Genomic DNA, 16,851 nt, shown 5'->3' on the forward strand with positions numbered 1-16,851 from the left:
TATCAATGACTTTCGGCAATTGATATTACACTTTTATTGGATTGAAATATTAGTAATATGCGCGTAATTTAAGAAAGAATAAGACCAAACACGACATATTTATGACTTTATTTAAGCATTTTACGCAGGAAAATAAATGCCGGAAAGACGAAGAAATACGACGGGGGCTTAGCATTTTGGCGTAATGCTCAAATAGGGTGCTTTCCTTTTATTTTTTTATTGCCTAAATCGAAATATTAATACTCCTGAAGTACGTATTTAACGCTTTTAGATTTTTATAGGACGATATCTATTTTTCGCGATTAAATTAAAAGTGAAAATTTTCCATCGTGCGAAAACGCGACGCGTTAGTGGGAATGATGGGGAAAGGTCCGTGTGACGCATTTCTGGTTCCCCCTCCCAACTTGTGAGGTGACCTTGGGCGAGGCTCTTAGCGCTGATACCTTACCAAACCTTACCTTATCAAACGAAGAAAACTTTCCGACCTTAGCCAGTTTTAATAAGTGATTACTAAGACATGTTTCCCTGAGCTGTGTGCCTCATGCATGCATTAGTAACGTCAGACGATGTAAAACTCCTATCCTTTCGTGTAGAAACTAGGTACCTGTGATGTCACGTGGAGTGGCATCACATGGGTGCCAATCTGGCCTTTTTCAAATGAGGATAAAATTGACCATTGCCATTGGTCTAGACCGGTATTTCTAGAACCAAATAATTTGTATATAATGAATACACCAATGGTAGGTAACGAATCACAATCTATGCCTTTCATTTTCTATGATGAAGGAAACTACCCTATTGTTTACATAAAAGTAAAATATTCCATTAATCAGCTAAATTCCTGTTTGAATCCTTTAAAGGCAATCACAATTACTCACCAAAATCTTGGGTTTCCTGCTGCATAGGCGACCTAGTCAAACATTCTCACATTAATAGTTTAGTATTCGAGGTATTCGAAATTCGAGGTATTCGAATATTCGAGCAATGATTTGATATTCGAATTCGATATTCGAATTCGAGAAATCTACTATTCGACCCATCCCTAGTGGTGACGAAATTATTTTTACTAGTACGTTCATCTTCAGCCACGGCTTGTTTACATCGTTTGTCTCATTGCTCACCGTGATTCTACCCCACACAGCACACTCAAAATTTATACCGTATAAAAGTTGCATAAATGGATAGGTATAATATGCAAATAATATTCCGTCGATTATGCACATATTATGCGAATAATATGCACATAATATTTAAATATTATGCCGCCGTAAACTATTACTATAATATTGACATAATATGTATATTATTACATTGTTAGTAACATCCCATCGTTAATTATGATTCATATAAGAATCATAAATCAACAGCCACCCAGCAAACTCAAAAATCCTATTCAGGATAAAAGTTGCATAAATGGATAGGCATAATATGCAAATAATATTCCGTCGATTATGCACATAATATGCGAATAATATGCACATTATATTTAAATATTATGCCGCCGTAAACTATTAATAATATTGACATTGTATGTATATTATTTCGTTGTTAGTAACATTTTATCATTAATTATGATTCATATAAGAATCATAAATCAACGGCCACCCAGCAAACTCAAAAATCCTATTCAGTATAAAAGTTGCATAAATGGATAGGCATAATATGCAAATAATATTCCGTCGATTATGCACATAATATGCGAATAATATGCACATTATATTTAAATATTATGCCGCCGTAAACTATTAATAATATTGACATTGTATGTATATTATTTCGTTGTTAGTAACATTTTATCATTAATTATGATTCTTATAAGAATCATTAATTAACGGCCACCCAGCAAACTCAAAAATCCTATTCAGTATAAAAGTTGCATAAATGGATAGGCATAATATGCAAATAATATTCCGTCGATTATGCACATAATATGCGAATAATATGCACATTATATTTAAATATTATGCCGCCGTAAACTGTGATTGTATCCGTAAAAATCGATGATCATACATCCTCTGTATCAAAAAATGTGAAAACTTATGTTTTAATATATCACTAACAATTTCGTATCGTTCGCAGAATACTCCACAATTATTATTATTTTTTTATTTTACACACCGGCATATTCCGGTCTGGCGAGGTACGCAGCTTGGTAGCCATATTGCCGTTGTCCATGGCCGTTGTGTTGTTGTTCATTGTTGTTAGTTGTTGCCGTTGCCATATTGCCGTAGTTGGGAGAATTGAACGTCTATTGAAAAATCTAATATTAAAGAGGAAAAGATGGGTTTACGGAACTAATTTATGTCACAGTACTATTCTGGTAACGCATATACGATAAGGAATAATAAGCTTCATGGTATGAAGAACAGGACTTTATTTAAAATCAAAGTAAGTACACGTACGTGAGTCGTTGTCGTTTGTCATAGGGTAGAAAGCAAATCTGAAATTATCAGCTCCTAATTTTGAGTGTTATTCCCAGTACTTTAATTAATTTTTTTAATTACCTAAATGTATATCTTATGACGGTACTTTTTCAGTCAGAGTCCCAGCTTGAAAAGTGAAGGGAGGCTATTCCAAGGAAAGACGAAGTTTTGGCACTTAAGTACTGAACCAGGTTGTGAGCTGCATTTTCGCCCTGAAGATATCACATACTTGATCATATATGCGTATAATTATTTTAGTTTGTGATTATTAATGACAATATTATCTTTATTGTTTCGGAGTGCATTTTCAAGAACGGCTTGCTTACATCGTTTGCGTGATTGCTCGCCACAACTCTATGACTAACACAGAGATAATTATACGATTAGAAGACCTCTTTGTGGCTTGGAATCACATTTTGGACCATTTTTAATACATTCGCTAAGAAAAGACCGTAGATGTTCAACCATGCGGATGTCATGGAAGGAATCATCGCGAGTGTTGTGATTGTGAATTCGTGTGACATACTTTGTACTTTCTAATCGCAATTTCATGATTAACGATTATGGAAGGGCGAATGTTTGTCATTAGATGTCATTCACATGATATTTAAACCAAATTTGCGATGATATAGGACTCCTAACTGAATATTTGTATATTTGTGATACAACGATGAAGGATTGTGCCTTGTTTTAGTGCAATGTACCTATGCTGTGTCTACATGAATGATTCATTAAATTTCTCCTCGTTTCCAGAAATCAATTTTTATTCATGTAATTTTCGAATATTATGCAACTGCATGTTATCACGCATCAACGGTATAAAATATGCATAAAAGGTTCGTAGATATGGTATAAAATGTGCATAACATGTACCTAAAGGTGCATACTAATGGTATATATGGGTATAATATGTGCGTATATTTAGCCACATCAATGGTATAAATCGTGCCTAAAGGGAGCATATAAATGGTATAATATGCGCATATATTTTTTAGGCCACATCCATGGTATAAATTGTGCATAATATGTACATAAAAGGTGCATATATATAGCCACATCAATGGTATAAATCGTGCATAATATGTACATAAAAGGAGCATATAAATGGTATATATGGGCATAATATGCGCATATATTTTAGGCCACATCCATGGTATAAATTGTGCATAATATGTACATAAAAGGTGCATATAAATGGCATATATGGGTATAATATGTGCATATATATAGCCACATCAATGGTATAACTTGTGCATATTATGTACATAATATGTGCATATAAATGGCATAATGTCCTCATAAATTGCGATATTATGTGCATAATATGCGGAATATATGCACTGATGGAATGGCATAATGTTTGCATATATACGGAATATATGAGGACATTATACCATTTATATGCACCTTTTATGTACATAAAAGGTGCATATATTCCGTATATATGCAAATATTATGCCATTCCATCACTGCATATATTCCGCATATTATGCACATAATACCGCAATTTATGAGGACATTATACCATTTATATGCACATATTATGTACATAATATGCGCGTTTTATACCATTGTGGTGGCATAATATTCGCATAATATTTGAATATTATGTGAATATTATGCCATTCCATCACTGCATATATTCCGCATATTATGCGCATAATACCGCAATTTATGAGGACATTATACCATTTATATGCGCATATTATGTACATAATATGCGCGTTTTATACCATTGTGGTGGCATAATATTCGCATAATATTTGAATATTATGTGCATATTATTCACTTTGTGCTGTGTGGGACGATGTCCACAGTTAATGCACAGTTGTCCACACGGGTAATTATTTAATTATAAAACATTTTTGTCACTTGAAATCACATTTTAGGCCATTTAAAATGCATCCGTTGAGGAAAACTGCTGTATTCTAGATTACGCGGATGTCATGGAAGGAACCATCGCGACGAGTGTTGTGATTGTGAACTCGTGTGACATACTTTACGGTTTCTAATACCAATTCCTCGAGCAATGATTATGGAAGTGTTATCATGTTTGCATTTTGATACCATTTCCATGTTACTTCAAACAACTATTGGCATTGATATGACTCGGACTAAATATACTAGTACAGTGTAAATTTGTGATATGCCGCAAGAGGAATGATGTTGAAATGAAATATATGCAGTTTTATGATGAATAATTCATTAAATGTTTCCTTGTTTCGAGCAATCATTCTGTTTATTTGCCCCTTTCTTCCGTTGGAAATCACGGTACGTACTTATTAGTAAATATTAGTATGCATTGTCAATTGCAGCAGTGCTGCCTGTGCTGTGTGATAGAATGCTCGCAAGGGCATTGATTAAGGTAGGAGAGATATTTTCATGTTAAATCCCATTCTCTGCTGATGAGCTTGATCATAAATACTGTAAGAAATTTTCGTCGTCTGCAATGCGCGGAACTGTTTTCGACCTTCATTTGTATCTTGCTCTCGGAGATCTTGGATTTGCAGGTAATATCATAAAACCTAAAATTGGCTTTCGCTGACCGCTAGATAACGATGGAATAATTTAAAAAAAGATATTTTAATCATTATTATGTCTAATAATTAGATATTTATAAATAACTTAATGAGTTACTCGACTTGTATTACTTGCCCTACACTAATTTTCATACCGACTACAGATTTCACGGGGGCGATATATTACGCCCCCCAAAATCGGCGTAATATAACGCGATGCAATTTGCAGAATCAAAATCGATGCCATTTGAAAGAGGGAAATAGCGGCGGCGCAATAAAGCGCCCCCAAGATACAGAATAGCCCTGTAAGTATTAAAATCCAATAGTAACTGTTAAAATCCAACAATAACTGTATAAAATCCAACAGTAACTGTAGAAAATCCAACAGTAACTGTTTGAACTCAACAGTAACTGTAGAAAATCCAACAGTAACTCTTAAAATCCAAGAGTAACTATTAAATTCCAACAGTAACTGTTAAAATCCAACAGTAACTATTAAAATCCAACAGTAACTGTTGAAACCCAACAGTAATTGTTGAAATCCAACAGTAACTATTAAAATCGAACATTAACTATTAAAATCCAACAGTAACTGTTAAAATCCAACAGTTTTTTCACTTTAGGGTTTCTTTGCCAGTTCTCGATATTTTTAGCGGCAATAACATGGTTATACTCGTATTACTAATACTCCATGTACAGTATAAGACACGGTCTCAGGCATTACTTTGTGGAACTGCTTCATCATGAAATAAAATAAATTACTTCCGCAAATTAAAAAATCCGTGTTGCGGAATATCCCTGCATGATTTTCACTCCCACTTAATATTTCCTTTCATCTGCCATTATTATTTATTCAAAACTAAAATCAAGACACAAAATCACTGGCGATCTTTTTAGCAGCGATAACATGAAAACTCGATTGTTTCTGGCTTTACTTTGTGAAAATCCATTCTGAGCAATAAAAAGTTATGGTACTTTTTCACAGGATTTATTCAATACGACCGGTTTCGTCGCAGAGGCGACATCATCAGGTGCAGAAATCATTATAATAACAGTTATTTTGTTGTTGTTTTATTTAAGTCAACTTTACCAAAAGTTAAAATTGACTTAAATGATAGAAGTGGCATTTACAGACTCAAGTGCAGTGACTGTGAGACCTGTTACGCAGGCCAGACAGGAGGTTCGTTCCGATTAAGAACAGAAGAACACGGAAGGCATTTGAGAAACGGGGAGATAGACAAATCGCATTTTGCGAAACATCTATGGGAGAGTGACCACAGGAGCGATTTTGTCCAGGAAATTCTCCACCTTGAGGAAAAGGGAAGAAGGATGGACTGCTTGGAGGAGTTGGAGATAAGGGAGCATATAAAAAATGGAATTTTAGCAAATTAAAATGTTTTTGTCAACCATTACCCCCTCTTGGAAATCCCCCTGAAGTGAGTAACGCTCCAACCCCAACGCAACCCTCCCCTACCAAAGCGTAATAGCAACCAGATAAACAACAACAAAATAACTGTTATCATAACGATTTCTGTACCTGATGATGTCGCCTCTGCGACGAAACCGGTCGTATTGAATAAATCCTGTGAAAAAGTACCATAACTTTTATTGTTCAGCGATAACATGGTTGTAATCGTATTATTAATGCTCCATGTAAGGCCTTTGTTTCGAAAACCACACATCCGTGGCTGTGTGATCACAAATAGAGAAAAGTGGTTTGCACAAATAAGTCAAAACCACTGCTCGAGGTCGGAAACTACACTGTCAGTCACCACGCCACGCAGTCCCGTCTCGCACAATTTGCCCGGGTTGCAACTGCCAAGGGATGGGTATCCGTGATCACGGAGCGCAGTCGTGCACTGAGGCTTGGAAAACAGGAACACGGTGCTCCCGTGAGTGCAGCTAGGGTGCAATTGCTTCCGTTTTACGAAGGGGATTCTAACAGAAATAATAAGCCAGGTGTACCCAAGTATTAATGAAGTAATGCCAATGATTTTGTGTCTTCATTTTATTTTTTTTATAGAGATTAGTAACGAGGAAGTCCAAAGAAGAGTGGGAGAGAAGAGAAGCCTCATGAAAACCTTAACGAGAAGACGGAACAACCTTATAGGCCACATCTTGAGACATTAGGGCCTGATGAAGACAATCGTCGAGGGACAAGTGGAAGGCAAGAACGGAAAAGGAAGACCTCGAACAAAATATATGGAACAAGTAAAGAGAGATGTGAAAGAGAAGAAATACGTAGGTGTGAAAAGATTAGCTGATAGGAGAATAGAGTGGAGAGCTGCGTCAAACCAATCCTAGGATTGTTGACCAGTGATGATGATGATGATAGAGATTGTGGAAAATATTAAGCGAGAGTGAAACAAATGCACGGATAATCTGCAACACGGATAAAGCGCAGCCGGATATTCGGGAGTGTGCTGTGTTCGGCTTTAGTCTCCCGGGTAAAGAACGTCCTGCCGAATATTCTCATCGTTAGTGGCAAAAGGGTTAAACACGTTTTATTCCTATTAAGCGCCGGCTCAATGGATTATTTAGCCCTTAACCATTGACGTGAAATATTTGATACACTTATCAGTGACGTGCGGTCAGGGAGACAGCAATGAAACAAAAATTCGTACAACGTTGCAAAGTCATTTTTATTGCTCAGTTTACTGTTTCTTAGACTTCTCAAGACTCGTATTCGAGTAATTCGCGTAAAGTTTCAGTCATTTGCCGAGGTCCCCAAGCGTCGCAAGACCATCTTCCGCTCGTTTGTGCAGCCCAGCCCAAGAAAATGTACAAGGTGAAAGGACAGGCATCTTCAGAAGCCAAGCTGACTGCATATGCTTCACTATGCAAGTACTGAGCACCAGTATTTACTGCAATGCTTGAGAAAAAACCGTGAGTATCAATACAACTTTTGAATCTGATGACTTCAGTAATTATAATTATTATCTTAAGAATTTTTTAGCATTCCCGAATGGTCAAAATTGTTAGATAAATCTTTTACTGTACATAGTGTGTGTTTTTAATTATAATTCTTTATAAAAATACAAAGACCTATTTTGAGCTATGCTGAATAATTAACTTTAACACTTTCAATGCTGACCATGTAAAACTCAAAATCGACCCCCGGTGCGGCTGTCGTTTTTTAATGCAAAACGCATGCATGGGTGCCAAAAGAGCTGGTAAAAATAATGAAAAAATTTTCTTGGCCCTAATTTGTTAGCTATGAATTTTTTTATTTATGACGTGATATCACGTCACCCGCACAGCGGGATATTAACGTGACGCGGGTTGCATACTGTCGGCTTCTTCCCCGCGCCACCGTTTTCTTTCAATTTTTTTTCTGCGCTATGTATCCAAAAAAATACGAGGAAAATGAATGTGTAATGTTCTACTGGTATCGCCATTGGTATTTTGCCACTGCCTTAGGGAAATTTTTGGCTTAGATGAATGTATTGCAAGTTATAAGTACAAGGAGTCGCCGTGAACAGCTGTTTGATTGTGATGGTAATTCTGGGTAAGATATTTCGGCGTATTTCTTGTGCTAGTAATCCTAAGTATCGGAGTAGGGTTCTATAATATTGAATAATTTTTACATTTTCTTCTGAAGCCACTATTCTCGTCACAAATTCCTTTACTCGTTTCTTCTTTTCAGCTCCAATTCCTTTCTTCACATACGACTACCGGTAAGCATCAGATATTTAACAAAAATGGTTTTCACATACCATTATGTAGTCCCTTCACTGCAGGTGCTTGAGATGGTTGGGACTCCGCTTTCGAGATTATTTTCCGTCGGTGTATTAGGGTGTCTCTTGACGTGCACCACTCCTGCCGGCTGTTCTAAGGTTGGAGGGGGTACGGAGATGAAGCGAGGGGTATAGTAAAATGTAGGCGGTCCGCTTGTAAGAACTAGGAATAGCTTTTTTGGGAGTGCCATCGGCACATCAAAAAAATGAGGAAGGTATGAGGAAAGATTTTGCTGACACGTGTCCTTTTTGGGTCGTTGGGGTGGAGATTCTGGTGCCGAAATAATAATGGATGTGGAAACAGAAATAATCAACCCATAACTTCCTCATTACTATTTTCTGAACTCAAGCAAATAACATATTTATGCAATATGATGTGACCGAGTTAAAAGTTAATACATAAAAACTGGAACTAATAGTATTTGCAAGCAAATATCTTACAAGTAATCTTCATTTAGGCCACGTATCGCGGTTCTAACTACGAATATTCTCCGAAAATCTGAAAATGATGTAAATTTTTACAGCTATAATATTTTTTCATTTGGTGCATAATAATATCAATTCGAGTAAACCATTCAATAATACGTATTGCTAGGAATATATTTTCAGCATCCATGCCCATTATTATTTACCCGATTACCGAAAGCAACGTTTTCTTTCTAGTTATACGAGGGAAAAACTAATTCCATCGTGCTTAGAAATCTCTAGTTACTTCTTATTTATGTAGCAGCCCTAGTATATTGAAAAAAGGAATCACATGACATGAAAAAAATATTATATTTACCCAAAACAAATTCAATACAATCGAAATGATGACCATTTTCAAATTATATATTGTATACAGCTACGTACAGTCATGTATGTTTTACCAATGTAGGAAATACCTCTCTCACAAATTTTATAGCAATATATTTAACCTGTAATGCTATTTGCAATATATGATACAAAAATATATAATACTATTTATGCCTTCTTATGAAAGAAAGAAAAAAACTCGTGACAGAGTAGAGGAGAATCCTTGTAGTCAGTGTAGATATCTGCGGTCTCTTTCCTACGCCCGAGAGTGCTTGCACCGCAATAGTGCAATACTTGCACCATCGATACTTCTTTCTGCCACCTTTCTCTTGGATGAGTTCAGGGAAGTGGGATTGAGATAATGATGGCAAAAGTGGCTTGGGATAAGGAATGTAGGATGAAAGAATAAAGGATCTAATGACAGAAAGGCGGAATTTATAAAGGGAAATCTTTCCGGCGGGTTCACGATACATGAAAAAGCGTGCATAGTTTCGGGAAGGAATTATTAGGGAATCAATGGAGGAGTGAAATGAATCTAAATGGACGGATTTTTTTAGAGGAAATACTCGGGCTCTGAATCGTTTTGGCCGGTGTTCGGTGAAAAATGAAGTGCTTGAAGAATGCTAAAGAATCAATCACGACTCATGAAAGCAAACCAGGTCAAACAAGATAGCAATGCTCCATTAGTCGGATATATTGGTTATTGGAATACCTACTTTCTGAAATATTAGGCCTATGAAGGTAAAACTCGTCATAGGTCATTGTTTCCAAATCCTAACCTATTTTTCTGGAGATTACAAGAAAGTATGTCTGTATACGAAAGAGGGTGTCTGGGAAAAGGAGACTCAAAAACACTTGGGTCGTTAGAAGGGGGTGGAATGGTGAGAGCTGAGTTTTCTATGAAAGTGATATTTTGAGGGGTCACTGAACTACGGGTCCACCGCAAAGGACGTTGGGATGGAGAAGGACTGACGGTATTGTTAGAGGGTTCAGGGAAAGAATAGGACAAAGAGGATGGGCCAGGGATTGACATAAAGGGATCGGGAGTAGGAGAGGGCAACGGAGTGCCTGACTGTGAGGGTTCAATCTCCTCCTCACCCTTCTCCTCTCTAAATTTCTATCTCGGAGTTTTCAGAGAATGCCTGATCCCCATCTCTTCCAGGAGCTCCCGCTATTCCTTCTTCGTGTACATTCGCCTAGAGAAGGCAGAGAGCTAAAAAAAGGAAGGATGGAAAAATATCTATATTCTCGCTAAATATTATAAAAACGTAATAAACAATTAATAATCACACATAATTAAGTTCCAGATGGTTAATACATATTATTTGTAAAATATAACTTAAATAAAATTTGTCATACTCTCGCTCTAATAGAAAGAAATAAAAATGATAGCATAAAATACAGGGGGGAATATGAATGGAAATTGGCTTACCTTAAGATAAAAGAAAAAATTTCTCCCGATCCTCCCAGGAAAGGTTGCTTGAAACGGCGTTCACAAATACGCTGCTAGATCCCTGCTGAGCAACTTAGAGTCGAAAAATGTCATAATACAACTGAACCGAGCTCTTACAGAGGGCCGGAACCCTCGGGGTACGCATGACGTGATATCACGTCATCAGCACCAGGGGATAGCGCACCATGACGTGATATCACGTCATGCCGCACTCAAGGTGTTATGAATGCACTAATGGTGGGTAACGAATCGCAATCAATGCCTTTTGTTTCCTTTGATGAAGGAAACTACCCTATTCTTAAATTTTAATGATGGCAATGCCTCAGATAAATCAATATCCCACCTGTTAGAAGGAATAAGAATCGATGGAATCTGAATCGAGAATCGGGAATTGATTTGAAGGAATTGGACTTGGAATCGGAATGGAAAAAAAGCGGAATCGACTCATCCCTTGCCCTGATACACATTTACCTCTGGTTCACTCTCCACAGCCTCGCTGCATTCCAAATCGTCAGGCGTGGATTCTTCTCCAGACGACGGTTCCTCCTCTTTGATCCCCACGTCTGCATTAGGCAACAATCCCACGTCACCCTTCTCTGTCTTCACGCAAAACTGAAAAAGATTCCATCCATCGCACATTAGCGGGGAGCTAAAATAATTGAGTTTACTGCAATGCAAGCTATCAAGCACACAGACCAATTCAGGTGTGCAACCAAACAAAGCAGATAAATCCACACATGATTCCGCATTTTCGTGGGAAATTTCACAAAATTCCAGGTTAATCTTGCGTGATTATGGCATTAGATAAAAAATTTTAAAACACCCAAATGTTACTTCAAAATTTTAAAATGATATTTTACTCATGTATTTACCAGGACAAGGGATTTGTTAGTTAACACATATTGTCTATGAATATTGTGTGTTTAATGCAATGAATAAGAATATTAAAACATCGAAAATTACTTCAATATTTAAAAAATAATATTATACTTATGTATTTACCACGACAATGGATTGGTTAGTTAACGCATATTGTATACAAATATTATGTATTTACTGTAAGTATCATGCGTTTAAGAATTTTAAAACACCCATATTTACTTCAATACTTTTTTAAAATATTCATATTTATGAATCTACAAGGACAAGATATAGGTTTGTTAACACAAAAAACTGTATATACATCTTACAATATTACTGCAATGAACAAGAATTTTAAAATGCCCATATTTACTTCAATGCTTTTCAATAATGTTATATTTAAATGCATTTACAAGCACAAGGAATAGGTTAGTTAGCACACAGCGTATTTAAAATTTAAATTCATTCATTGCAAACCAAGAAACTGCTTTGCCCCTTAGCGAAAAAACTGTTGGATTCTAACAATTACTGTTGGATTTTAACAGTTACCGTTGCATTTCAACAGTTACCATTGGATTTTAACATTTACTGTTGGATTTTCTACAGTTACCGTTGGATTTTAACAGTTACTGTTGGATTTTCTACTGTTGCTGTTCGATTTTAACAGTTACTGTTGGATTTTCTACTATTACTGTTGTATTTTCCACTGTTACTGTTGGATTTTAACAGTTACCATTGGATTTTAACTGTTACTGTTGGATTTTAACAGTTACTGTTGGATTTTCTACAGTTACTGTTGAATTTTAACAGTTACTGTTGGATTATTAGAGTTACTGTTGGATTATTAGAGTTACTTTTGGATGTTAACAGTTACTGTTGGATTTTTAGAGTTACTGTTGGATTTTTAGAGTTACTGTTGGATTTTTAGAGTTACTGTTGGATTTTTAGAGTTACTGTTGGATTTTCCACTGTTACTGTTGGATTTTCTACAGTTACTGTTGGATTTTCTACAGTTACTGTTGGATTTTAACAGTAAGTGTTGGATTTTCCACAGTTTTTGTTGGATTTCAACAATTACTGTTAGACTTCAGCAGTCACTGTTGGGTTTCATTAGTCACTGTTGGATTTTCTATGGTTACTGTTGAGTTTCAACAGTTACTGTTCAGTTTCAACAGTTACTGTTGGACTCAACAGTGGTCCCAAATAACTGTTGAAAATTTCAAGTTTTTTTTAAACAGTTTTTTCACTAAGGGTAATGTTAGAAATTTAATACCTCTGAAGGTTTCCTGGTTCCAACGCTAAACTCTGGAGAAATAAACGATAAGAATTTGAGGGAAAATAGAACGAGGATCACATTAAAATTTGTAGGATTCTTGTGAGCTGCATTTTTCTCACTGCCATTTCCAGGAAAAAGGCGTGTGGCTTCTACGGGTAAATAGGATAACTCATGCCTCATACCGCAGGGATGAAAAATTCACCCACAATTCCCGATTTCCCCAGTTGCCGGACACCCTAAGTGAATCTATTTCCCGATGAATAGGGATGAACGCAACAAAAAGCACCACTTACCTCACTCGGAACGCTTTCACTCAATTTCCGCCCATCAGTGACTTCATCAAACAGCATCACATCATCATCAAATGGTTCCTTGATCTGAAAGTATGCACAAATAATAATAATATACATACTACATACCTTGAAAGCTTATAAAAATGATTCCCTATAACTAAAGTACAGTACACACCCGATTATCCTAGTGGGCTAGTGATGAGGAGAAATGGCACGAATATTTGGAAAACACGGATAACCCAAACATACACTTACATGTCTTGTAATGGTCATAATTTATGTTAAAGAAAAAATATTATATTATTTACGCAGTTATTCTGTTATTATAGATTGATTCCCAGACTCAATGAGAGCTTTCTTCGCCAGTTCGCGAACTTTTTGGCGGCGATTACACGGTTTTACTCGTGTTATTAATGCTCCAAGTAAGGCCTGGTTTCGAAAACCACGCAACCGCGACTGTGTGATCACAGATATAGAAAAGTAGTCAGCACGAATGCTTAAAAACAACTGCTTGACGTCAGAAACTACACCGTCAGGCACCACGCCATGTAGTTGCATCTCGCACAAGTTGCCTGGGCTGCAACTGCTGCGGGACGTGTATCCGTGATCACAGAGCATGGTCGTGCAAGGCGAGGCATGGAAAATGGACAAACAAGATCACATCATGGACCATGATTTACGGAAAACAAACAATATATTATTATTTATGCAGTTATTCTGTTATTTTTGAGTGCTTCCCGGACTCATTGAGAGCTTCACCCTAAGTGAAAAAACTGTTAAAAAAACTGTTGAAACTTTCAACAGTTAAATTAGGACCTCTGTTGAATCCAACAGTAACTGTTTGAACTCAACAGTAACTGTTAAATTCCAACACTAACTGTTAAAATCCAACAGTAACTATTAAAATCCAACAGTAACTGTTGAAACCCAACAGTAATTGTTGAAATCCAACAGTAATTCTTAAAATCCAACAGTAACTGTGGAAAATCCAACAGTAACCGTAGAAAATCCAACAGTAATTGTTGAAATCGAACAGTAACTCTTAAAATCCAACAGTAACTGTTGAAACCCAACAGTAATTGTTGAAATCCAAGAGTAATTCTTAAAATCCAACAGTAACTGTGGAAAATCCAACAGTAACCGTAGAAAATCCAACAGTAATTGTTGAAATCGAACAGTAACTCTTAAAATCCAACAGTAACTGTTAAAACACTACAGTAATTGTAGAAAATCCAACAGCAACTATTAAAATCCAACAGCAACTATTAAAATCCAACAGTAACAGTTAAAATCCAACAGTAACAGTTAAAATCCAACAGTAACTATTAAAACACTACAGTAATTGTATAAAATCCAACAGCAACTATTAAAATCCAACAGTAACAGTTAAAATCCAACAGTAACTATTAGAATCCAACAGTAACTATTAGAATCCAACAGTAACTATTAAAATACAACAGTAACTGTTAAAATCCAACAGTAACTGTTAAAATCCAACAGTAACTATTAAAATCGAACATTAACTATTAAAATCCAACAGTAACTATTAAAATCGAACAGTTTTTTCACTTTAGGGTTTCTTTGCCAGTTCACGATCTTTTTAGCGGCAATAACATGGTTATGCTCGTATTACTAATGCTCCGTGTACAGTATAAGACGCAGTCTCAGGCATTACTTTGTGGAACTGCTTCATCATGAAATATAATAAATTACTTCCGCAAATTAAATCCGTGTTGCGGATAATCCCTGCATGATTTTCACTCTCACTCAATATATTTCCTTTCATCCGCCATTATTATTTATTCCAAACTAAAATCAAGACACAAAATCACTGGCGATCTTTTTAGCAGCGATAACATGAAAACTCGATTGTTTCTGGCTTTACTTTGTGAAAATCCATTCTGAGCAATAAAGAGTTATGGTACTTTTCACACGATTTATTCAATACAACCGGTTTCGTCGCAGAAGCGACATCATCAGGTACAGAAATTGTTATGATAACAGTTATCTTGTTGTTGTTTATCTGGTTGCTATTACGCGTTGGTAGGGGAGGGTTGCGTTGGGATTGGAGCGTTACTCAACTTCAGGGGGATTTCCAAGAGGGGGTAATGGTTGACAAAAACATTTTAATTTGCTAAAATTCCATTTTTTATATGCTTCCTTATCTCCAACTCCTCCAAGCAGTTCATCCTTCTTCCCTTTTCCTCAAGGTGGAGAATTTCCTGGACAAAATCGCTCATGAAGTCATGATGTATGTAGATGTATATGACATATATGTAGATGCAATAGGGTAGTTTCCTTCATCAAAGAAAACAAAAGGCATTGATTGCGATTCGTTACCCACCATTAGTGTATTCATAATACACAAATTATTTGGTTTTTGAAATACCGGTTTAGACGAATGGCAAGGGTCAAATTTTATCCTCATTTGAAAAAGGCCAGATTGGCGCCCACGCGATGCCACTCCACGTTACGTCACAGGGACCTAGTTTCTATACGAGAAGATGGGAGTTATACATCCTTTGAGGTTACCAATGCATGCATGAGGTGCGTAGCTCAGGGAAACATGTCTTAATAATCACCTATTAAAACTGGCTAAGGTCGGAAAGTTTTCTTCATTTGATAAGGTATTAATAAACCTTTTTTAAGCCAAGCGCTACCAGCCAGCAAGGTACTCAGCTACCCGCTAGCATCCTGCGTCCTCTCAGTGCTCAGTGCCTGGATCAAGGTCACATCACAAAGCGGGAGCGGGAACCAGAAATGCGTCGCACGGACTTTTTCCCATCATTCCTACTTATGCGTCGTGTTTTCGCGCGCTTGAAATTTTTCACTTTTCATTTAATCGCGAAAAATAGATATAGTATTTTAAAAATCTAAAAGCGTGAAATACGTACTCCAGGAGTAATAATCTTTCGATTTAAGCAATAAAAAAATAATAGGAAACCACCCTATTGTGTAGCCAAGTAAGCCGTGAGCCATTCTGGATTTCTGGTTTTCTGGGTTTCAGGATTCAGATTTGAGGTCCTCAAGTGTACACGAGTAGCATTCTTAGCCCTAACTCCTGATGGGCTTCCCGATAAACAATTTCCGCAGCTGAAGCATTGAAACAGGCGACATGCACTCACAATCAGCCCAACGTTCATCTGCAACTGCAGCAGCTTAATGCGTGAGATGATGCACGTTTTCTTGAACGCCTTGAAGTCGGCCAGTTTCTCCATGCACGCTCCACATATCCGAGAGGGTAATCCGTCGTGGGGACTGCACTGAAAAGGCAATTGAAAAAAACAACAATAAGCCCAACCGTACACTGTATTATACTGTATACTAGGGCGGATCGGAAAAATCAATTTTTTTCAAATCCATCGGGCCCAATGAAAAAAAGTTGTGGGACCGATCAAAAATAAGGCCTGAAAAATTTGAGACCTCTACGTGAAACCCTGACTCTCGCTCAAATGCAATTTAGGGGGGGAGGGTCGAAATTCGAAAAATAAAGT

The 16,851-nt window shown here is 36.7% G+C and overlaps 1 protein-coding gene across 6 annotated transcripts in view; it reads right to left on the reverse strand.

The window, feature by feature from the left end:
* LOC124170448 (oocyte zinc finger protein XlCOF6-like) overlaps window positions 1-16,851 on the reverse strand; it is a 73,655-nt gene that overhangs the window by 38,466 nt on the left and 18,338 nt on the right. For 3 of the 6 annotated variants that reach the window (XM_046549174.1, XM_046549175.1, XM_046549170.1), the window contains exons 3-4: window positions 16,483-16,620; window positions 13,358-13,441 (exon numbers count right to left, since the gene is read on the reverse strand). In XM_046549174.1, coding sequence (XP_046405130.1) covers window positions 13,358-13,441; window positions 16,483-16,620 — 222 coding nt within the window. Of the gene's footprint in view, window positions 1-11,398; window positions 11,540-13,357; window positions 13,442-16,482; window positions 16,621-16,851 lie in introns of all 6 variants that reach the window. The other 3 variants (XM_046549171.1, XM_046549172.1, XM_046549173.1) reach the window with 3 other exon arrangements.

Source organism: Ischnura elegans, chromosome 13 (genome assembly GCF_921293095.1).
Source record: "Ischnura elegans chromosome 13, ioIscEleg1.1, whole genome shotgun sequence".
NCBI lineage: Eukaryota > Metazoa > Arthropoda > Insecta > Odonata > Coenagrionidae > Ischnura > Ischnura elegans.